The sequence below is a fragment of the Phyllobates terribilis genome, unplaced genomic scaffold, assembly GCF_046119375.1.
Source record: "Phyllobates terribilis strain yellow unplaced genomic scaffold, ASM4611937v1 Scaffold_8__6_contigs__length_399053987, whole genome shotgun sequence".
Taxonomy (NCBI): domain Eukaryota; kingdom Metazoa; phylum Chordata; class Amphibia; order Anura; family Dendrobatidae; genus Phyllobates; species Phyllobates terribilis.
Genome location: NW_027362768.1, coordinates 119,631,864 through 119,655,410, shown reverse-complemented (window position 1 = coordinate 119,655,410; position 23,547 = coordinate 119,631,864). Strand labels below are relative to the sequence as shown.

The following is a 23,547-nucleotide window of genomic DNA, read 5'->3' as shown; positions in this document are numbered from 1 at the left end:
AACCAATAGGCCTAGGCCATTCCTGCACAGCTTGAACTTTAACTGGGTCCATCTCAAAACCTTCACTGGAGATAATGTAACCCAAAAAACTAATTCTCTGTACAGCGAACTCACATTTCTCTAGCTTAGCAAAAAGCGAATTGTCCATTAATAACTGTAAAACCTCACATACGCTCCGCCAATGAGACTCCAGATCAGACGAATAAATCAAAATGTCATCCAAATACACAACCACATTTTTGCCGATCAAAGGTCTAAGGATGTCATTAATAAGATTCTGAAAAAATGCTGGAGCATTGGTAAGACCAAAAGGCATAACCAGATTCTCAAAATGACCCACAGGAGTGTTAAAAGCAGTCTTCCATTCATCACCCTCCTTCATGCGCAACAAATTGTATGCCCCCCGGAGATCAATTTTAGAGAACCACTTGGCCCCCACTAACTGGTTAAACAAATCAGGAATCAATGGCAGTGGGTAAGGATTGCGTACAGTAATTTTATTAATCTCACTAAAGTCCAGACAAGGACGTAAACCACCATCTTTTTTTTTTTTTTTTACAAAAAAAAAATCCAACAGCCACAGGAGACTTGGAAGGCTTAATGTGACCGGCGGCCAAGCTTGTCTGTATGTAATCCTCCAAAGCCTTTCTCTCAGGAATAGTAAGATTAAATAAACGACTTTTAGGAAGAGTCGCTCCAGGGACAAATTCAATGGTACAATCAGTCTCTATAGGGAGGCAAAATTTGTGACTCCTTCTCAGAAAAAACTCTCCAAAAATCCTGAATAGGCACAGGTAATTCCCCTTTTTCCACCGCAGCAATAAGTCCGTTACAACACTTGTCATAACATTTAGGACTCCAGGACTTAATTTCATTGGTAGACCAATCCAGTAAAGGATTGTGCAATTTTAACCAGGGCAACCTCAAAATTACTGGAGAAGGCAAATTATTTAATACTACCAAATCCAAATTCTCTTGATGAATACCATTAATAGTGAGGGGAAATTCACAGACCTTGTGAGTAACACTCTTCAAGGGAGAGCCATCAACAGAAACCACAGCAATAGGGGATGACAAAGGTTTAGGTTTTAATTTAAGTTTTTCCAAGAATCCCCCATCATCAATCACATTCAGAGTAGAACCACAATCCACAAATACCCGAAATTCAATTAATTCTTCCTGAGCAGCGGTAGTAGCAGATAGGAATACTCCCTTAAAATTTAAACAGGCTATATGAGCATGACTGACCATTTTTTTTTCTTTGTTCATACGAAGCACACAGTTCTTAATGAAATGACCAGAATTTCCGCAATAGAAGCACAAACCTCCGGAAAGCCTGCGGTCTTTTTCCTGAGAGCGGGGTGCCATCGCCCCACTCTCCATCGGCTCTCCTTTGTCAGCACAGACCCTCTCAAGACTCTGAGCTGACATGGCAGAGGATTTACTCTCATTAACCCTTGCACGCAGTCTCCTGTCCACCCGTATAGCTAATTGCATTGCCTCCTGCAAGTTTCCAGGTGTGGGATAAGCAATCAGCAAATCCTTAACCCTTTCACCTAGCCCTGCAAGAAACAAACTTTTCAAAGCTGAATCGTTCCACCCCACCTGGGCAGACCACCGACGGAAGTGAGAACAATATTTTTCCACATTACCTGATCCCTGCCTCAGATGTCTCAATTCAGACTCAGCAGATGAGACACGATCAGGATCATCATACAACAAACCCAAAAGCAGAAAAAAAACTATCCACTGATCTAAAGCACGGATCACTAGGTTGGAGAGAAAAGGCCCATCCCTGAGGATCTTTGCGCAAAAGTGACATTATGACCCCTATGCGCTGTGATTCATCACCAGAGGATCTGGGTCTCAAACGAAAATACAATAAACAAGCATTTTTAAAAGAAAAAAAATCTTGTTGTTCACCAAAAAATAGATCAGGCAGACGTACCTTTGGCTCCACAAAATGTGCTCCAGAACAGCTACTCACGTGTTGTTGGAGCTCGGCCACCTCCAGAGAGAGTCCCTGCAAGCGTTGAGCCAAATCTTGAACCGAGACCATGATGGAAACTGGAGGTCTTTCCTTAGAGAAATTTTTTTTTGGGCTGGACTTACTGTTTTGATCTGCTACAAGCACTAAGGAAAGACAGGAGATCTGTCCCTACAATAGAACTAAACTGGATCCCTACGATGTAACGGGGAACCTGATCCTGCGATCAGACCCGCTAAAGTCCTCAGCTAGTCTGTACGAAGACCTATAGATGCAAGGGAGGGATCCCTACAAGAACTAGGGACTGGGATAAAGTTGGACACCTCCTAGCAAAAATTGTAGCAGTAAAAGACAAACACACAACATACAACATAGAGGTCAGAAGACCTAGCAAAACTAACAGAGAAAGGTAACAGAGCACTAAGCTAGCTCAAGAGTAGAAATTACAATGAAGTCCAGCAAGGCCAGGAGGGCGGAGCCGGATTAAATAGGCAAAAAAAGGTCATGTGACCAGCAAACTAGAAAAAAACCAACAGGAGAGAGTTCCATTGAGGAGTTGAAAGCAAAGGTTTTTCCAAACATTCAACTCCACTTCAAAAATTCTGGCAGGCTGTGTGAAAGGGCTATTCTAGCTCCCAAAAATGACAGCGTCAACAAGATCAATCTTCAAATTCTAAATCTCCTTCCAGGTGTGTGCACAGCCTACAAGTCAGTGGATACAGTAATAGACCCTGCTCAAGCATTATTTTATCCAACTGAGTTCCTCAATTCCTTGGAGCCACAAGGACTTCCTCCTCACAACCTCTTTCTAAAACCTGGAGCACTTATTCTGCTATTGAGACATTTGGATCCACCAAAGCTGTCTAATGGAACAAGACTCTTGATTAAGAACCTGTTTCCACATGTAATTAAGGCAACTATTTTGACAGGATGTGCCACAGGAGAAGATGTTTTTATTCCAACAATTCCTCTCATTCCATCGGATTTGCCTTTTGATTTTAAACGCCTCCAGTTTCCTGTTCGACTGCCATTTGCCATGTCCATCAACAAGGCTCAGGGACAGTCCTTGAAAGTAGTTGGAATCGATTTACAATCTCCATGCTTTTCTTATGTTCAACTTTATGTGGCCTGTTCAAGAGTGGGAACAGCCAAAAATCTTTTCGTGTTTGCACCTGAAGGAAGAGCTAAGAATGTCGTTTATCAAAAGGCTCTCGAATAAGGAGTAGAAGATTACTTCACATTACTTGGCCAATTTAGTTAAATCTGTGTGGAATATCTCTGGTGTTGAAATATATGTTGTGAAATGCTTATATTAGCTTAGTTTTTGCCTTTCAATAATTACATTTCTATCTTTTTTGTGTGGAGAATAAATTTGTTAACACATTCTATTTTGCTAACAGCAGTTACTAACCCGGGCGGTACAGCTAGTCATATATATATTTTCACTGCATATCACAACTATTGTTTGATACTGTTCTTTTTCCTATGCTTACAACCATCAAAACTTATATCTCTTAAATTTGTTTTTTTATATATTTGTTTAGTGTTTTATTAACCACCATGAGTATTAAATAATCCCAAGAAAAGATTTACAATTTGGAAGGAGATTAAAAACAGTCAAGCTGACCCAATATACCTACAGGAGACTAAATTGAGAGAAGTGAATCATACAACTTTTCATCAGATTAGCCCCACATTTTTTTTAGCCCTCAATACTAAAGGCAGGGGTGGCCACAATCATTCAAAATTCTGTCTCATGTAAAATGGTAGAGGAGTTGGGAGATACTACATCCTAGTTTGCCATCTCAAATCGCCTTTGTACAATTGTTAATGTTTATGTCCTAACAAAAAAGATTCTAAGTTCTTGGACCAGCTAGTTAAAAAATACAGACAATGAAAGGCAAACTAATATTTCTTGGTGACTTCACCATGGTACCTGATGGCCATAGTCACTCATCTTCTGGTGAAACCAGTTCGTTCCACATTTGGAATATACATAAAGCGGTCAGAGGATTGTTGGCGAATCTCATCCATTCACAAAAAAAAAAAGTTTATAATATCAATTCAGCACAACTCAAAATTTAAGCCTGACAATCGAGCCTTGTTTCCCCTTTGCCTACCTTACAACGAGAAGTTGGCACTGTCATATGTGGAGGAAAATTCTTTTTTTGAGCTAGTCTCATATCAAATCCTGCAAATTTAACTCTTACTGCTCTCCATAACAATTTAGGTACATATCACAATGAATAAAAACACTAGAACCAAACAAAGAATTTTGTCGATCCTATCTCCAACAGGTGTGAACAAGTTTCACCCCAAAGATATAGCAGATAACTTTGCCGAATACTACTCTAGTTTGTATAACCTAGACTCAGACTCCCATCATTAAACCACTAAGTGAGGAAACCATCACATTCTCAAAAAAAAAAAAAAAAAAAAAAAAAAACACACCACACATTTTGGTACCCTACTTGCTCCTCATCTTGCAAAGGTCTTTAATTTGGTCTCATCTCAGAGGCTTCCAGCATTTCTGCTGGGAAGGAACCCTATCATTCTAATTCACAAATCAAAAGGAGACCCTGATCAGGGCAACAATTACAGGCTGATCTCTAATTCAGACATTAAAATATATGCAAAGATAATGGCAGGTAGACTTGAAATTATCCTACCTGATCTAATTAATAACAATCCGACAGGTTTCATTGTGAACTGGTTCCATCGGTTGATTGCCAGGAGAACAACAAACAAAATTAACTCTTCAAACCTCCCTTCCATTCTCCTCACCTTAGATGCTGAAAATGCATTCATTAGGCCAAATTGGTCCCATCTTATGCCTTTTTCACACATCAGGATATTTTTGGTACTGGAAAAAACAGTACCAGAGATGTTAGTGTGCACCTGTGTGGCAACAGTGTGCCACATCAGGATCACACGTACCGGTGCCTGGGTCCGCTGGAGTGCGTCATTCTCGCCGACTTCTTGGCGCAAGCGGTTGCATGGATTGCAGCGGGGGACACTTATATTCACCTGTCCTATGGATTTTTTTATTTTCTTAGTTTTACAGTTGGAGACAGCGGGAGAAGACTACTACACTCATTGTCCCCTTCTGGTGCCGATCGCAGTGCTGGCAAGGGGCAATGATGAGGGCAGTGTTCAGCACCTGGCGCTTGGGAACAGTGCTAACTGTACCGCTGATTCCTAGGCGCCGGTAGGTGTCAGTGTGGGACGTTTTGCAGCTCGTGCAGCGGGGAAAAAAAAAAAAATTACACACCACGGACATGTCAGTGTGTTTTGCCCATGGACACAAGGTCCGTGGAAACATGCTGACATGCGCACAGACCCATTCTCTACGTGTGTCAGCGTCTCTACTTATGTATGGAAATGGTCACCACATGTACTCAAAACACAGACGTGTGAAAAAAAGCCTTAATCTTACTCTCCAAATTTCGATTTAACAACCAAAGTCTGGCCTCCATTTTGTTACTTTACTCCTCCCCAAGGGCTAAAGTTATATGTAAAGTGAGGTGATGTGCTTTTAAAGCATGCTGAAAAATGTGGGGGCTAGTTATTAATCGGGATAGTGCATTCTAGAAAACTGGCACAGCACAAGAAAAGTATTAGAGATGGAAATGGGAAGTTTGGATTATGGATGTTAGTCTTTAGATCAGTTGCAGAATGGAGAGCACATGTAGGGTGGACGACAGATGAGGGAGGAGATATAAGATTACAGAGCTGTGGAGAGCTTTGTGGGTGAGAGGTTTATCTTTTAGTCTGTAGCGGATGGGTAACCAGTGCAACGAATGGCACACAGTGGAGGCATCAGTGAAGTGGCTGAACAGAAATACACCCTGGCTGCCGCTTTCAGGATTGGAGAAAGTTTGATAAAAGGGAGACAGTTTAGTAGAGCGCTGCAGTAGTCCAGACAAGAATGATTAAGAGCAACAGTAAGATTTTTTTTGTTGTTGTTTTTTTATGATGCAGGTAACATGACCAAGTGAGAGATTGGATAGACAGGAAAGTTCTGTGTCAAATATGACTGTGCCGCTTGGGAGTTATGGCTGAACCACCAAAGGCAATTGCAATATTGGGTATAAGTAGTTTAGTAGAGGGAAGAAACACAAGAAGGTCAGCTTTGGTGAGATTCAGTTTCAGACATAGGGAGGACATGATGTTAGAGACAGAATCCATTGTATTTTGTATTAAGGTGGGGGTGATGACAGATGAAATATATAATTAGAAATCACCAGCATAGAGATGGCACTGGAACCCAAATCTGCTGATTTAGTCCAATAGGGGCAGTGTATAGAGAAAAGAGCCTAGGACTGAGCCTTGAGGCCCTGACAGTAAGTTTCTATTCACACACGTTGGGAATTTCAGCGTATTTTGCTGCAGATTTTTGTGTCAATTTTCAGCTGCGTTTTGCAGTACCAGGCTATAAGAAAACAATTCTCTATTCACACATTGTTTTTTTTGCTACATATTTTGTTCCTTGGTTAGGTTTTTGGAAAATAGAGCCTGTCACTTCTTTCAGCATTTCACCCATAGGAAGTAATGGGTGGTGAAAAAACTGCAAGTACTTTTTTTTTTTTTTTTTTTTGAGCATTTTTGATGGCAAAACAGAAGATGTTCTTTTTTTCCCCCCAACAGACCTTTATGTACATGCATAAATAGAGACAGAAGGACAGTGAAAAAAAAAAAAACACAGCAAAACCTGCGTTTTTGATGCAGCTGATTTCCTGCCAGAGATCAGTTTTGCTACACATTTCTGACTTAAAAAAAAAAAAACACAAAAAAAACACACACACACACACACACACACACACCACATGTGGGAACATAGCCTAAGAGGAAGATTAAGGAAGAAGAGCCAGAAAAAGACAGTGAATAAGCGTAGTCAGAAGTAGGAGAATCAGGAGATAACAGTGTCCTTGAGGCAGAGCTAGTGATCCACAGTGTTAAATACGACAGAGATCCAGGAGAATCAGTCGGGAGTAGTGACTATTAGATTTAGCGGTTATTAGGTCATTAGAGACTTTAGTGAGGGCAGTTTCCGTAGAGTGTAAAGAACGGAAACAGGATTGTAAAGGGTCACGATGAGAGTTCTGCGAGATAGCGGATTAGACCAAGAGTTCCAGGAGTGGAAGATTGAACACTGGTCTGTAGTTAGCAATGCACTTCTGGTAGTGTTTGAATGAGGAAGGAAAGATAATAGAAGAAAGAGGTTAAATATTTTAGTTAAGTGAGCAGTGATTGCCAGGGAGAGGGACTGAAGGTGTAATAATTTTTATTTCTATAGAGCCAACATATCCTACAGCACTTTATTGTTTGTACAAGTCTTCTAAGTAATAAAGACATAACGGAGTAAACACATTACTTGGATACCAAGAGGGCCAAACTCGCAAGCTTTCAATCTATGAGGAAATAGGGGAGACATGAAAGGTAAATGGTAAAAAGTGCTTGTATGTAGGGTCCGGCCATCAATCTAATAAAAAAAGGTATTCAAATAACGTTGGAAGAACCAGTCACCAGCAAGTATGTGTACAAGTACAGATACAGAGAGCATGTAAAGAGATGCTACAAGGGACTGGATTTGTAAAAAAAATTTGGAAGGGCAAAACTGGAATAGTTGAATAAGTGAGCCGATAGGCCAGTCTAAAGCAGTGCATTTTTATGGCACGCTTAAAAAAGTGGGTGTTGGGAATTAATCGAATTGTCCTGGGTAGTGCATTCCAGAGAACTGGTGCCACTCACAAGAAGTCTTAGAGACAGGAGTGGAAATCCAAGATGACAGTAGAAATGTTCCTCAAAGAAGGTAACGGTACCACAAATGCTAGCAAAAAGTGAAAATGTAATTGGAAAAGTAGTCAACTCAAATAGAAGGTGCACCTATGCCATTCGAGAGGGATTTGAAGTCTAAAAGGAATAGACCACAAAAGAAACAAATGAAGGTACCCAGGGGAAAGCATTGTGATGAAAGGAGAAGACCAACACCTCTCCACCTAGTCTGCTCTCAGGTCTGGGAGTATGTGAAAAATTTAGCTAGCCATATGGCGGTAGTGTCCAACAGCTGAATCCAGGTTTCAGTAAGAGCCAGAAGGTTAAGGGAATTAGAAAATAAGTTACGAATATAGGGACGTTCGTTACACACTGACCTCGAGTTCCAGAGAGCACAATGAATAGGTTAGGTGCATGACACCTGCTGATCAAGCACGAATCCAATAGATGCAATGTCAGTGGACCTTCTCACTTCCTAATGTGCAAATGGACAGAAAAGGAATAAAGCTTTTAGGGGGTTACTGGCGGTTGCGGCTGTTAATCTCTGACAGTGGCTTTTAAATGGAACGCGTGTCACTGCTCGCACTAACCGGCTCCCATCAGCGTGCTGTGACGTGATCTCAGGGTGCCGATGGGTTACTATCTTGGTGCTACCCTGAAGCTCAGCTATATGTGAAGCTACAAAGGAGACCAAGATTTACATTATATAGTGCAATACTGTGCTGCTGCAGTATAACGTCAGGGACTGTATCGTCAGCCATAAGTCCACCATCCGCAGCAGCAAGACTTGGCTACCTTTGCTTGATCATTTTTTCCAAAGCCAGACACAAGGTGGCACAATTGCAGTTTCAAGTCATTGAGCAGGTCCCTAGAACCCAGATGTGGTGGCAATCATATAAAGCTTCTAACACAAAAGGGATCATACTGGATTCACACCCAAAGGACTCAATAGGGAAATTGACTGGCTAAACTAACGTACATAGCATTTTTCCCACAGACACGTTGATTTTTCTCTTGCCAAGTGAGTATCTCTGCTCCACATACACCACAGCCCTACAACTTTGGTTCATCAAACCAGTCCATATGTAGTTATTATCACGCACACAAACGCAGTCTCGTCTGCCCGTTTCCCCAGGTGTCATCGCCACTATAGTAATCAATGCTATGAAGTCAATATATCTTCACTTTGGACATACCCTCCTGATATTTCATTGCATCCTATACATTATGGCCATTTAACTTGCCCCGCTCTTGGAACTAGTATATAAACCAGTCCTCATTTTAGCCCTACTATATATTTGTCCGCAGCAGACTTTATCCTAATCCACCCTGTCCAACCCTATATCATACTTGCTAGGCCACACACAGCCCTTATGGTTACACCAAACAGATTAGGCACAGTTTCCCTGCTTCCCCCAAGAGCGTCAGCACTACCATAGCAGCCACCGATGTTTGCACTGTGATTCTGACACCTCCCCACCACGTCACTGCTCCAGTGATGGGACACACATGCGCAGGTTTGCTGCTCTGTCAGAAGGGTCTCTGCTCCCATGACAACCATAAACGCTGGCGCTGTCTAGCAAGATGCCCCGGCGCCTCATTACTGCCGGTACAGCCCCCCTTATGATGCACTTCTGGTCTGGCGATCAGCACCGGTATTTAAACCCTCTAAACATACGACATCACCACGCCAAAAGCAGCAGCAAAGCGCGAGAGCGCCACAAAAAAACGTGAATTCTTAATGGTATAGAAGTATTGCCTCCCTCCAGATTTTACAGCATCATTCCCTGCTCCCCCTTATCAACTGCCTAAATACTTGCCTAATTTTTACAGCACCTTCTACCCAATACAACGCACGGACGACTACACAGGTACTCTGCTCTGCCAATGGGTCCTCTAACAAGCATATTACCTCCACGTACCCTTCTAACATCTGACCTATAATACCCTGATCTTGGGACTTTTTTTAAGTAATTGAACAAACTGTTATATACCATTATCAGCTCTACCCTTGGCTCTAGAATTCTCCATAACTACTGGTCGGCTTTACATGCCACCTGTTTTCAATACTGTATACCATTTTTGTAATTATTGTATACATTTAATGTTACACATTACTGTAAATATTTTTATTGAACATTGCTGTGTTTTCACCACTCTGTACATACCACCTGTGCATTTAAGGTTACCTTTGGTATTTATTGACTTTCACTTATTCTTTGTGAACAACTCTCTCATATTGCCTTTGTTTACAGCAACAGAATGATTATGACCATGGATGGGTCGAAACAGCATGTAATGGAACATAGTCACCTTGTATGGTCATAGCCCCCCCCCCCCCCCCATTTTCAAGGGCTATAATAAAAATATTCTGCAAAACTCAAGCTTAAGAGTGTGCAGTGAATTTGACTAGCTTGATCAGGGGATTCTCGCCCCATTACAGCAGCACCTCGCATTCAGACGGAGTGCACACTAAACTGTCTTAACTGTTGCCAAAGGAGAGTTTGAACGAGCATCACACGCTTGAAACAAAGTTGTTTACCCACAATTTTGGAAAGGTGGCAAAAATTTTGACTGGGACATTTGCTTTGGGGTTGTGTGTAAAGTGATGTCCAATAAGATTTTTTTTTTTTTTCCTGTGTTTTCCCAATTCACAAAAAGGAAATAAACACGGTCACGAGCTAGAGACCAGGGTGTCCAGCAGACGGCACAACAGGATAACATAGGGGGAGGAAGGCCCTAACAGTAGGGAGCGAGGGATGGGACACCTCCTGACACTAACCTGTGTCTATCCCTAATCTCCCCTAACACCCTATGCGGGTCCTTCCCCCCGCCGCCATCACGTACCTAGTCCCTGACTGTCTCCGCAACAAACCCTCGCTAGTGCATTGGCCGACAAGGACGCTAGCCTTGTCACTACAGATAAAGAACACAGGGTAAGATGACAAACAAGGGACAGGCAGCAAGAAAACCTTAACTTGGAATCTGCAGCAAAGCTCCAACAATGGCACCAAGATACAAGACTCCTACAGTGGTTCCTCCAAAGCCGCAGGCTCCAAACCTCTAACTGGTCTGCATAGAATGAGCTCTATAACCAACAATCAGATGATGGGACATGTGACTATTTAAAGGGAGGAGAAAGTAGTTACCAATCAACATCAGTGGCCCAGCTTAAGGAGCTGCCAGCAAGGGACTGACATTAACTCTTGCTGGACCAAAGAAAAACACTATATTTAAATTTTAGCAAACCCAGATGTGGAACAAATCCCCTAATGATTTTTGACAAAACATGTACAAACATGTGCAATTGCAATAATTTTCTGGGAGAAATACTTCATTTTCTATAACAATTTCAAGGGTGCCACCAATCTCGGCCATAACTGTGTGTGTATATTTTTTTTTTAACATTTGTTGTTTTTTTAAAAGATCAAATCACTCTCTTTTCTTCCCCATTGAAAATAAATAAAATGAAAATTATATGTTATCACAGCGTTCGTAAAAGTTGGATCAAAATATAAAATTAATGAACCCGATAGGTAAACGCCGGAACGATAAAGTAATTAAAACGTCAATAATGTGTTTGTTTTAGTCACTACTCTTCCCTAAATAAAGTGCACTAAAACCACATTAACCCCTTCACGACTTATGACGTACAGTTACGTCATGGGTCGTGTCCCTCCCTTTGATGTGGGCTTCGGCGCTCAGCCTGTATCTTTTCCGGCACATGACAGCTGATTTGATCGCGATCCATCTACGGCTGTTAATGTGCTAAATTGCAGGTTCAAGTCACCTAAGGGGACTATTAAATACCACATATTTGGTATAGCTGCGCTCAGAATCGCCCCGATCTATCAAAATATAAAAATAATCCGATCAGTTAACGGCGTAATGAGAAAAAAAAATCAAAACGCCAGAATTACAATTTTTTGTGGTTGCTGCATCATTGCAATAAAATCCAATAACGGGCGATCAAAACATCGGATCTACTCCAAACTGGCATCAATAAAAACATCGGTTCGGAGCGCAAAAAATAAACCCTCACCCGGTCCTATATCCCGAAAAATGGCGCCATTTTTTTTTATTTACTATTTTTTAATGGGTTTTTTTTCACCACTTAAATAAAAAAGAACCTACACATGTTTGGTGTCTACGAACTCGTAATGACCTGGGGAATCATAATGGCCGGTCAGTTTTACCATTCAGTGAATGTGGTAAAAAAAAAAAAAAAAACTATTGTGAAATTGCACTTTTTTTTTGCAATTTCACCACAATTTTTGTTTCCCGCTTTCCAGTACACAATCTGGTAAAAACCAATGGTGTCGTTCAATAGTACAACTCATCCAGCAAAAAATGAGCCCTCACACGGCCATATTGACCGAAAAATGAAAAGGTTATGGCTCTGGGGAGGAGAGCAAAAAACGAAAACGCAAAAACCCAAAGCCGTGAAGGGGCTAAGGCCATGTTCACACTGTCAGTATTTGGTCAGTATTTTACCTCAGTAATAGTAAGTCAAAACCAGAAGTGGGTGATAAATACAGAAGTGGTGACGTGCTTCTATTATATACTGAGGTAAAAAAAAATGTCCAACTACTGAACGTGGCCTTAAACGTCATGTATAACCAACAAGACCCCATATGTCAATGTAAAAATAAAAAAGTTATGGCTCTTCAAGAGGGAAAACTGGAATATCGCCATTTACTAAATTTTCTTATTTTAAAATGACTGCACTGGATACAAAAACAACGTCTTGTGTGAACAAGACTTATAATTTCCACCTCAAATCCCTCTAAAACCATGTAACCCGTGAGAGCAGACGGTCCCCACAGCCGGGGCACGGTGTGAGGCTGACGCTGTTGTGTCCCCTCTCCCGCCTCTCACACGACGCTTCCCTCCCAGCGCCTCGCTCGGTAATTTCCGCCCTGTGTCGTCGCTCGGCTCGCCCAGCACTCGGCTATTTCCGTCACATCGGGCGGCGCCATTTTGTTTATATGTGGAGTCGGCGCGGAGCAGCAGTTTAGGATCACACAAGGAGCGGTGACCAATCCGGCAATGGACGGGTACGTGTCTGCTCTGGAGGTTGTGTGTGTGTGTCTGGAGCGAGTGTGTCCCCGCCGATACCGTCCTGAGGTAAAGCGGTGTGTGGCGGCGTTTTCTCTCCGTTGTGGCGGGAAGGAGCTCGGGCTGTGACCACACTCCGGCGTGGAGGCCGCTACGCAGCACAGCCGCCGTGAGGACGGTGCGAGGCGGCTCACAGTCCGAGCAGAGGAGGAGGAGAGCGGCCATTGTCCGGGCCTCCATCACTGGGACCTGCTATGGCGGCAGGAGGCTGCGGTCTATTGTTCTCTGGGAGCAGCCATTCCAGGCTCTGGCCTTGTGAGGAGGCCACAGACCCTGGTTATATACAGCCACAATGTAAAGTGTGGTACTAATGCCATAAGAGACCCCACATAGTGTCACTCATCTTAAGGGGATAGTGGGGAATAACAGAATTGCCTTCCCTTCACTCCTCCCGCCCCCTTCACTCCTTCCCATTGTCTTTTTGACATGTTTTGCTCAGGTCTTGATGCACATGGAGGAGTCGGCTCAGTGGATCCCTGCCTGGGGGCAGTCCCCTATGATTGGCTGAGCCCACGCTTCTCACCGGACCAGGTGTCGCAGGAGGGCATTGACAAAACAGGAAAATGGCGTCATGCATATATATATATATATATATATATATATATATATATATATATATACATACACACACACACACACACACACACACACACACACACACACACACACACACACACACACACACACACACACGTGTGTGTTCAGGCATTTTCATATTAAGGTTTTATGACCTGGAATGTACGTTTTTACCTCTTTTCAAGGACCGTAAGTTGAGTTGTATTGCAGGAAGTTAAAGTATGGAGCAAATGTCTCTAGGTGCTCAAAGGGTTAAAGAGGTTGTACCATAAGTAGAAGTTATTGCTGAGCACCAAGCTACCCCTTTCCCCAAGGGCAAGGAGCTGATGTGCCTGGCACTGGTCCTCCTGTCTGTGGTGCTGATGGAGCACTCGCTCAGCCCCTTCTCTTAATACAAGGTACAAGTAGCAAATTCACAATGCATTGCCAATTCATTTTCTTCCCTAATGTGGCATTGCCAAATTGAAATCTCTGGCCTAAAGGCTCCATAAGCAACAGGAGGCTGTGTGCACACGGTCAGTATTGGCAGCGGTTTGGATGCGGTATACATTTTGCTGCATCCAAAGCGCTGCATGCAGGTGAATCCGCATGTGATCATTGACCCGTGCGGATTCACCGCATCCTATATATTGCACTGATACATAATTTCTCTTGCAGAGACTAGTGTCTCCTTGAGAGAAGTTGACATGCTGCGGTCTGGAAAGACGCTCGCATGTCCGTGTCCGCAGGTGATCCGCAGGTGCACAGAGGCACATAGTGGACATGGGATTTCTTGAAATCCCATCCACTATGCTGTAACATCTGGCCACTGCGGATTGCACGCCGCGCAAGTGCGCTGTGTCCAATCCGCAGCGATTACTGATCATGTGCACGTACCCTTATGGTCTGGCCGATCATCCAACGGCTATTTCTACCCCAGCTCTACCTTACTCGGGAGCTCTCGCTTTGCTCGGCCCTCTTGTATTCTCTACAGGAGAGCTAGAGCTGCAGACAGACTTCTTTGTTTCAGCAAGATAAGTTGCTATCAAAGTGATCTGAAGTCAGACATGCCAGATCCTCATTACCCCTGGCATCATCTGTCCGGGCTGCCATATGCATTAGACTGTTAGCTGAGCCCATCTGTATCAGTACTTTTGGTCAAAGTTTTTCTATTGTGTATGGGGCCTTATGAGCAGGCAATTCCATGCGGTTAACCAACGACTGAGTCGTCCGGCACTCACTTACTGGCCTGTTAGAGCGATTGCATCATGTTTACAGCAGTCTTGGGGACAGAGGATTTTTAATCAGTAAACTATAAAGTTGGTTGTTTTTTTTTCAGCACTTTGCAACACATTAGAACTTTTGATATCCTCTGTTAGCGACGAGCATGTAACACTACATACAGACACTGCAGCTTTCATAGGTCAAATCTTTTTTTTTTTTTTTTTTTTTTTTTTTTTTTTTTTTTTTTACAGCCCACTTCAGAAGTCAAGGAGATCGACCTGTGTCTGGGCGGTTTAATTTAGGAAGGGGTCAGATTGAGACATCTGCTTTTTAAGGGAATTTTCATGTTTCTTTTTTTTTCTTAATATATGTTACTTCACCCGTGTTTTTAAATGATTTGAAAAAAATAAAAACCCTTTAGCTATAATCACATGATCTACAGCCCCCATTTGATTGCCACTTACAAAAGGATGGCTCGCTCAGCTGGCCAAATGCTCTTGTGCTCTTTGAGAGCCTGGCGATTGCTCATCTTCCTGATTATCTAAAGGACCTCCTGTTGATACCTTTGTAAGGGTAGAGACACAAGTCCCCATACACATTAGATGATAGGGCCTTACATATAAATAAAAGTTGGCTGGATCAGCCTAAGTTTCCTAAAATGATGCATGGTAAGACAATCGTGATAATACTACACCATTCCATTGACCAGGGCTTCATGCAGAAGTCTAAAATATGGCACACAAAATTGTTGAGTGGCAACACTGCATGCAATTTAATGTATTCCTCTGGACAGCAGCTGTACCTTGCTCTTTAATATTGCAATATCTCCTTACAGTAAGTTTGTGTATCGTTGGCCTGTGCTCATATGTCAATGCCGTGGTTAAATATTACCCATTAGTCCTATTTTTGAACCAGATTTAATAGCTCTCTAATGTTTAGCAAGTTTTGAGACCTCCACGTAATCTTCTGCAGTTACTTTGTGATTGCTGAATGCTGCCAGGATTCTGCTCTGTAGCTGGTACAGTCGTCGTATGACCGCAAGTCTGCGATTTCAGTACTTGCGGTCTTGTGCCGACTAACTTCTCATCCTCTTCTCACACTAGAACGCTGAGGGTAAGGCCACGGCCCCACTATCTGTATTTGGTCAGTATTCGATCAGTATTTTTTCTCAGGAGTGGGAGCCAAAACCAGATGAGGAACAATCAGAGAAAAGGTATAATAGAAACAAGTCATCAATTCTTCATTTATCACCCACTCCTGGTTCTGGCTCCCACTCCTGAGAAAAAATACTGATCGTGAGGCCCTGGCCTAACAGTGAAAGATGCTACTTGCCATGTGACCTCAGCCGTGCAAATCGTATATTTGCTCACGTGACGACCATATGAGCTTGGTAGGGAGCAGAATTCTGACCACAATTTGCACACTGTCATTATTCAGTAATCTATAGTCACAGCGACTGCAGAAATGTATGTGAAGCTTGGAAAAACCCTTTAATGCTACTGCCTCCTGCAAATACTTTGCCTATAAACACTTATTTAGCCAAGGCATAGGAAGATAATGATTGGTTTCAATGGACAACACTGGGTTTTGCTTAGCAGTATCTGTGGATGTGTACTATGGTGGGAAGGATTGAATATGTTGGACTTTACCGCCTGATGTCTTTAAAGCATAACCCTCGTTTTAATTTTTTTTTAATTTTAGGGGGAGATTTAGCATAACTTGTCATTTATTGATGGAAACTTCTGTTCCTTCTGACCCGAGGAGGCCAATGGGTGGTTCTTATCAGACTGATGGCTAACCAGACTCCAAAGGTCAGAACTAGCAGAGGTTTAGATCAGTATGGCTGCTCAGTTGTCAGGTAAAATAAGTGTGTATATAGGGAATTGTCTGTTTCTGTAAACTCTCATAAGGCTGTGTGCCCACGATGCGTTTTTCATGCAATTCCGCTGCAGAAACGCTTAAAAAAAAAAAAAACTTGGTAGAAGGCCTGCCATGTTCCCCAATGATAATCCGCAAGTGCTGTGCACATGCTGTGGATTATCATTGTGAAAAAAAAATGCAGCACTACCAATTATTTTGCGGAAGCGCTGTGTTTTCGCCGCCATTGACTTGCATTGGAACGCATGGAAGCTGCATCACTGGATCTGTACATGCGCATTCCATGCATTTCAATGTGCTGATGTTATCAAGTGCCTTTCCAAGCGATTTAAGCATCACTTGGAATTGGCATGGATTTATATAATGTGACCAAGTGAATAGTTAAAAAAAAAATAAAAATGGTAACAAAAAAAAACAAGCTATACTCTCCTTCCGATGGACCACGGTCTCCTTCTCTGGTGCGTCCGGTGTCTTGGGCCGCTCACGGTGGTGTAAAAGGATCTTCCATGACGTCATTTAGTCATGTGACAGGTCATGCGACCGCCGACTTCAGCGGTCGCGTGACCTATCACTTGCCTAAATGACGTCATGCAAGGTTTTTTACACCATCGCGAGCCATCAGAAGGTAAATATAATTTATTTTTTTTTTTTTTACTGGTTCTATGGTACCTGGGTCTGGAGGAGAGTCTCCTCTTCTCCAGACCTGGGTACCATAGCACATAGCCCCCGGTGTCTTTGTCCTGGCTTGCCAGCAGATCGCGGTGGACTCAAGGACCTGCACTGACGTCATTTAGTCATGTGACTTGTCACTTGAACGCTGACGTCGGCAGGTCCTTCAGTGTACCGCGAGCTGCCGGCAAGCCGAGACGCATCGAGTGAAGAAAGACTCTGGGAGCCATCAGAAGGTAAGTACATATTTATTTTTTACCATTCTTTCGGACACTCTATATAAATCCATGCCGTTTGCATGGATTTATATAGTGTGACCAAGTTGTCAAGCACTTTCCAAGTGATGCTAAAATCGCTTGGAAATCGCTTGACAACCCGCATGCGGAAATGCATGTGAAGAACGCTTCACATCCGCATGTCCCTGGCAGGAAAAACGCATGTACAATCCGCATACATTTTTCTGCCAGGGAGATGCAGAAACGCTCAAAAAAAATCCGGAGCACTTCTGCATCGTGGGCACATATGTATTCGGCTATTTGGCAGCTCCCAGTGGCTGTAGTCAGCATTTTGTGTGTTTTTTTTATAGTGAAGCTTTAAACATAGTGATGGCTAAGGTGTTTTCTTTTTTTTTTTTTTTTTTTTTTTTCTTTTTTTGTGTCAATTGATGTGGACTTTGTTGGATGGGTGACGCTGGCATTGGGGTACCTTTACATGATTTGCATCTGTTTTTTTTTTTTTTTTTTTTTTCCCTGTTGCTGCCTGTAATCAATACAATTATTGGACCTCAATAACAAAATTCCTCATATAAAGTGGGTTTACTGGATGTAGTAAAGGATTGTTATTTATTTTAAACTCTTTTATAACCTGTCCATTATAAGCAACGCTAAAAAAAGACACTATTTGTAAAATTGTCCTAACCTGTGGAATAACCCTGCCATGGTTTGTGGATCACATGGACATCATTCTATTCTGCCAGTGTTGACATAAAGGCAAAAGGACCAGGTTTATGTGACTTGATTTAGCATTTTTTTTTACTCGCCTTGTGTCCTGATGCTTTATCATTATCAGGTGTTTCCCTCCCTCTTTGTGTTGTAGTAGCTGGTGTAAAATGAAAGGCAGCTGCTTTATCTTTACACATTGTAGTCCTGGCGCCCTACAATATCTTTTTTTCCACATTATTTGTATAATCTAGTGGTTTTATTCCGTTAACTTTGATGTACAGTGATGGGCAGAAAAAAAAGACAATGTTGTGAGGACAGTCTGGCAGTGGTCGTTTCAGCCATATGCAGTTGGTCCTTTTGTATTCTGGCATTGATCCAGAGAGAGCAGTCAGCACATTGTGTGGCTCTGTCTGGTGATGGAAAGGAGGAGGGGGTCTCTGCTTATTGTGTCCAGCGCATCCGCCTTCATAAATGCAGCTTGATGGAGATAATTGAGCCTTGTGGTGAAAAGGCAGACAAAACAATGGCCTGGATGAGATTACGCCTTGGGAGCACCCCATCGTAACTGTATGTTTCACAGGGGTTTTAAAAATGCAGTTAAAAACACACTCTTGTATACATGGGCTCAGTTGTAACAATGGCTATTTGTCTCCTTGCTTTTTGAAACTTGATTATTTTAATATATTATGTGCTGAAAAGCCCAGGAGCTCATGGAAGCTATATGATTTTCATACTACAAGCAGTAAATTTATCACAGTATGTGCCTATACTATGTGCACCCATATGATTATTGTGGTCTTCAGTTATGGGTATTGCTGCATTTAAAGAGGGTTCTCCGGAAATCGAAAACGGTGTCATTTATAAATTAATTCCTAGATGCCTTTCAATTAGCAAAACGCACTTGTTTTGTCTGGAAAGGTGATGTCTGTAATCCTTTGACATACTTGACGCATGTTCACACGCAGCGTTTTTGAAACGTTTATTTTTGCAGCCAAAATCTTCTCTTGGCAAGAAAAACGCTGCTTTCAAAATACCTGAGTTTTTTGGGATGTGGATTACATGTGTTCTTTGTCTACAGTACATGTTTTATTAACCAAAAAAGTGTTGCTTTTTTTTTTTTTTTTTTTTTTTTTTTTTTTCATTGCTGTTTATGAATGAATAAACCTTGGGTTATTAACCTACAGGTTATAGACGGCTGAAAAAGTCCTACCTGTATGCCTGATATCAGTTGTCTGGTTGTGGATAAATCATCTTTTATCACTTTATATTAATGACGTCTTCCAGGAGGATGTCGTTTGGAAGATATCTCTGCCTCCAGAGATTATTTTACATGAAGGGGGAGTTACCAGTGTGATGGCCACTCTCTGCTCTCCTGATCTCACTGCAGAGCTGTGTGTGATTATAAGGCCATGGCCCCACTATCAGTATTTGGTCAGTATTTTTTCTCAGGAGTGGGTGATAAATGCAGAATTGGTGACTTGTTTCTATTATCCCTTTTCTCTGATTGTTCCTCACCTGGATTTGACTCCCACTCCTGAGAAAAAATACTGACCAAATACTGATAGGCCGCGGCCCCGTTAACACACACATCTGCAGGTTCCTCTCAGCTTCCAGCAGACGGCTGCGATATTGCCACAACACTGCAGAGCTCAGAGAGCTAAAAAAATGTTTGCAAGAAGACAAATTTAATTTCTCCTGTTAGTTACTTGTCACACAGTGGTCACTTCCCTTCATGTAAAACAACTGCCTCCAGAGCTCATCTTCCAGGCAGGGTCCTCCCCATAGCTTGGAACAGATCATTCATATAAAGTGATAAAAGATGATTTCTCAACAACAAGGCATCTGATATGAGGCATACAGCTGTCACTCTTCTCCGCTGTCTATACCCTGTATGCCCATGTTAATAGTTTAGATAGGTCAAGTGCAGTGAGATTCCTATTAAAGAATTGGCATGCTGCAGATTTCAGGATAAAAACAAGCATCTAGTGCTATAAAAATCAGCTGCTAATTTGTGCAAATAAATGCTGCATGTGAACAGTCTTACAATGATCTAAAGCTGTCCAGAAATATTAATAAAAACATGTGCACTAGGAAGCTTCACCTCCCTCTTCATGTGTAAGATAGTGTGTGTGTGCTCACCGGATATTCTAGTCTAATACAATACTGGAGGAATGAGGGGTGCTGAGGCAAGAAGAAGCTTCTCACACTGCTGTCCTTAATGTCTTTTTAACTGCTGTGACCTGAGATGGCTAACAGTGTGTGGTATATGTTGTCTCCTGGTCAGCGCATTCACTACACATAAAGATAGGGTGAACAGCAGTGAGAGCAGCATCTTCTTACCTCAGCTCCCCTGGTATATCCAGTATTGCATCAGATAGACAGGGTGGACAGCAGTGAGAGCAATAAATGTTGGATAGCTGTTGGCTGTCCTTCCCTTATACAGAAACCCTTCACTCAGCAAAGCTCTTCTGTGTTCTCTGTGAGAGAGCCATTGTCAGACTCCTGCAGCAGTTTTATCTTCTGGAGAGTAAGGCTATGTGCCCACAATGCAGAAATCTTACGGAGCATTTCTGCATGTCCTTGGCAGAAAAAACGCATTCAGATTTTACACGCGTTTTTGATGTGTTTTTATTTGTGCATTTGCCATGCATTTTTCCAATGCATTGCATAGGCAAATCCGCATGCGGAAACGCACACGAAATGGTCAAGCTGCTTATTTTTCCGCACCTAAAATCCGCGCAGAAAAAATCCTGACCATGTGCACAGAACTTGCAAAATGTCATGGGATAAGATGTGCAATGCTTTTCTGCTGCATTTCCGCACGGAAAATAAAACTCGCAAAATACACACCAAATCCGCATTGTGTGCACATAGCCTTAAACGATCAGCCTTTTGGAAATTCAGCATGCAGATAATTTCTCTGACCTAAACTACTGGGGAGCGTTTGGAGACCACCACATACATTAGATAGGGAAAGACTTGGCGTTCAATTTGAAACAACTTTTCTTTTATTGGCAATCCAAATTTTAACGTTTAGTTCCTAGATATTAGACTTTCATCAGAAACTGATTGCAGTGTGGTATCCTGAAAGAATCTGCAATATGCAGCGCAGTAGGAAATGCGACCTCCTTCACTATGGTATACCATTGAGTGCAGAGTCTTTCCCTTGCTATATGGGTTGGACCCCTGCTCGAGCACCTCCTCTTCTAACCGGGGAGTGCCATATACTTCTACAGCACATACCTTAGATAGTCGTACGATCTCAACGTTATCGGCTTCAGAGTGAAATGACCTACAGCACCTGAGTTACTGAATGTTGCCATGTTTTATCAAAGGTTTGTGTCCCTACAGTTGTCAATGTATGCATACATACATTTTAAGAGAAATAATTGCAATGGTACAAGGTAGTTGCCTCATTTTATGAGGAATACAAGTATTTACTATCCTGCATATGTCAGAAGAGCTATCAGTTTCTCTTCATAAATGTTCATATCACAATTTAAAACTGGGGGGTAAAGTAAACAGGTTAGCTTTTAGCTATGACTGTATTATATAGTTGCTGAAACATCTGTTCACTTAATTACATAATGGCAAACCAACTTTTTTTTTTTTTTCATAGAAATGACTTGCCATATTCTTAAAACTATATGATGCACTTTTGAGCAAGAAAAAATACCTTTCTAAAATGTGTGTATGTATTATTGTCAGAAAGCAGCTTCCTCTGATGGAAGAGAACCCAGACTCTCTTTCCTAATCACTGAGCAAACAGCTCTCTCCTCCTGCTCCTACTTAGCTTCCTCACCTGTCACATCAAGATAGATATCAGGACCTGCAGAGATGCTGCACATCCTGACTAGCTGAAGGACCTTTTGGGTCATATGATCGGTCACATGCCTGGAAGGAACTTGAAAAAATAGTAGTGTATACACTGTTGTGTGCTGTAAAACTATACGTTTATAACACAAATGCTGCAGAGAAACACTAACCATATCTCTTACCTCCCTACTGCATTAGAATTGGTGAAATTGACTCCTCTACTCCATTTGATTGACTTGTGAATTTAACTGGTGACTTGCATTACTTTCTTTGCTATATAGGTATTTGTGGCTCACTGAACTTGATAATGTAGCCACTGTTTCTGGCCTGTTAGACACTTGTATTGACCACTCTCTTCTGGTGTCAGAATGTGAAGGCTCCCTGCCGTGCGCAGGAGGTAGGAAGACACGCCATGGTGCACTCATTGGTTGCATAGTGATTTACTTGCCGGCTAATGTGCTGGACTTTCTGCCAACACAGGGCTCTGGACTGCACGTACTGGCTGGAATGTGATTTCCATTAGGTCCTTTTGCCAAACAAAGATTTGATCTGTGATCCTGGCTTACAATAAATGGTGAACCTAATGCATTCCTTTCCTGACAGTTTGTTTTACTTGTTTGGCTCCTGTACACGTCTCTCTTCAGATTTGATCCCATTCATTGTGTATATGATCCGCTTTAAACCTTGCTTGGCTTCTTATATTGGAGATTTATTGCTTTGGGCTCAGGCATATTTTTTTTCTTCTATTAGTTTTGTATGATATCGGTAATATTATTGCACAAATTCAATTAACTTTTTGTTTTCTCTGTTCTTACAGCATTGTTACTGATGTTGCAGTGGGCGTAAAGGTAAACCTTTTCATTTATGTAACGTCTGTTGCTCTGGTGAATTTCTACACTTTCCCATATTGAGTCCTAGTCACCTCAATATACATGTTCCAATTCACTAGTATTTTGTATTCTTATTGGAGGTTTTATATTCTTACAGTATCTCCATCAGTCTTGACTAATTTAAAATAGGCTGCACAACCTGGTGAAAAGGTGTTGGCATTTAGTTTACACTATAAGTCCACTTATTCAGATTGCTTACAGTCATGCCACAGCAATATCTGCAACTTTCGGGCGCCTTACTATCTCGTGACTACCGTATTTTTCAGACTATAAGACACACAGGCTTTAGAGGTGGAAAATCGGGGGGGGGGGGGGGGGCTCCTATGGCATGCTGGGAGTTATAGTTCCCCACATTTATGTCATAGGTTTGCCCTGAGAACTATAACTCCCAGCATGTCCTTCAGCTCTTACTTTACTAAGAGGCAGGGCAACACAGAACAGCACGCAGTCATCCCCGGCCCTGCCTCTTAGTAACGTCACTGCAGCGCGCGATCTGGATGGGAGACCGCCCACCTCCTGTTGTCTAGCGCGGCCATATTGAATTCATGGTGTCACCCACTGGGTAACCCCGCTCCATTGCAGCCCCAGCTGCGCCCCCCCCCCACATCACAAAAAAAGGTACATTCGGACCATAAGACTCACCCACCTTTTCCCCAAATTTTTTTTTGGGGGGGGGGGCTGCGTCTTGTGGTCC

At 42.2% G+C, this 23,547-nt stretch overlaps 1 protein-coding gene across 2 annotated transcripts in view; it reads left to right on the top strand.

Annotated features, from left to right (window-relative positions):
- The first annotated feature begins 12,673 nt into the window (after positions 1-12,673).
- Positions 12,674-23,547, top strand: part of PTBP2 (polypyrimidine tract binding protein 2) — a 30,845-nt gene continuing 19,971 nt past the window's right edge. The window contains exons 1-2 of one of the 2 annotated variants that reach the window (XM_073643236.1): positions 12,674-12,819; positions 22,781-22,811. In XM_073643236.1, coding sequence (XP_073499337.1) covers positions 12,812-12,819; positions 22,781-22,811 — 39 coding nt within the window. In that variant the 5' untranslated portion in view covers positions 12,674-12,811. Of the gene's footprint in view, positions 12,820-12,866; positions 12,890-22,780; positions 22,812-23,547 lie in introns of those variants that run through there. The other variant, XM_073643237.1, reaches the window with a different exon arrangement.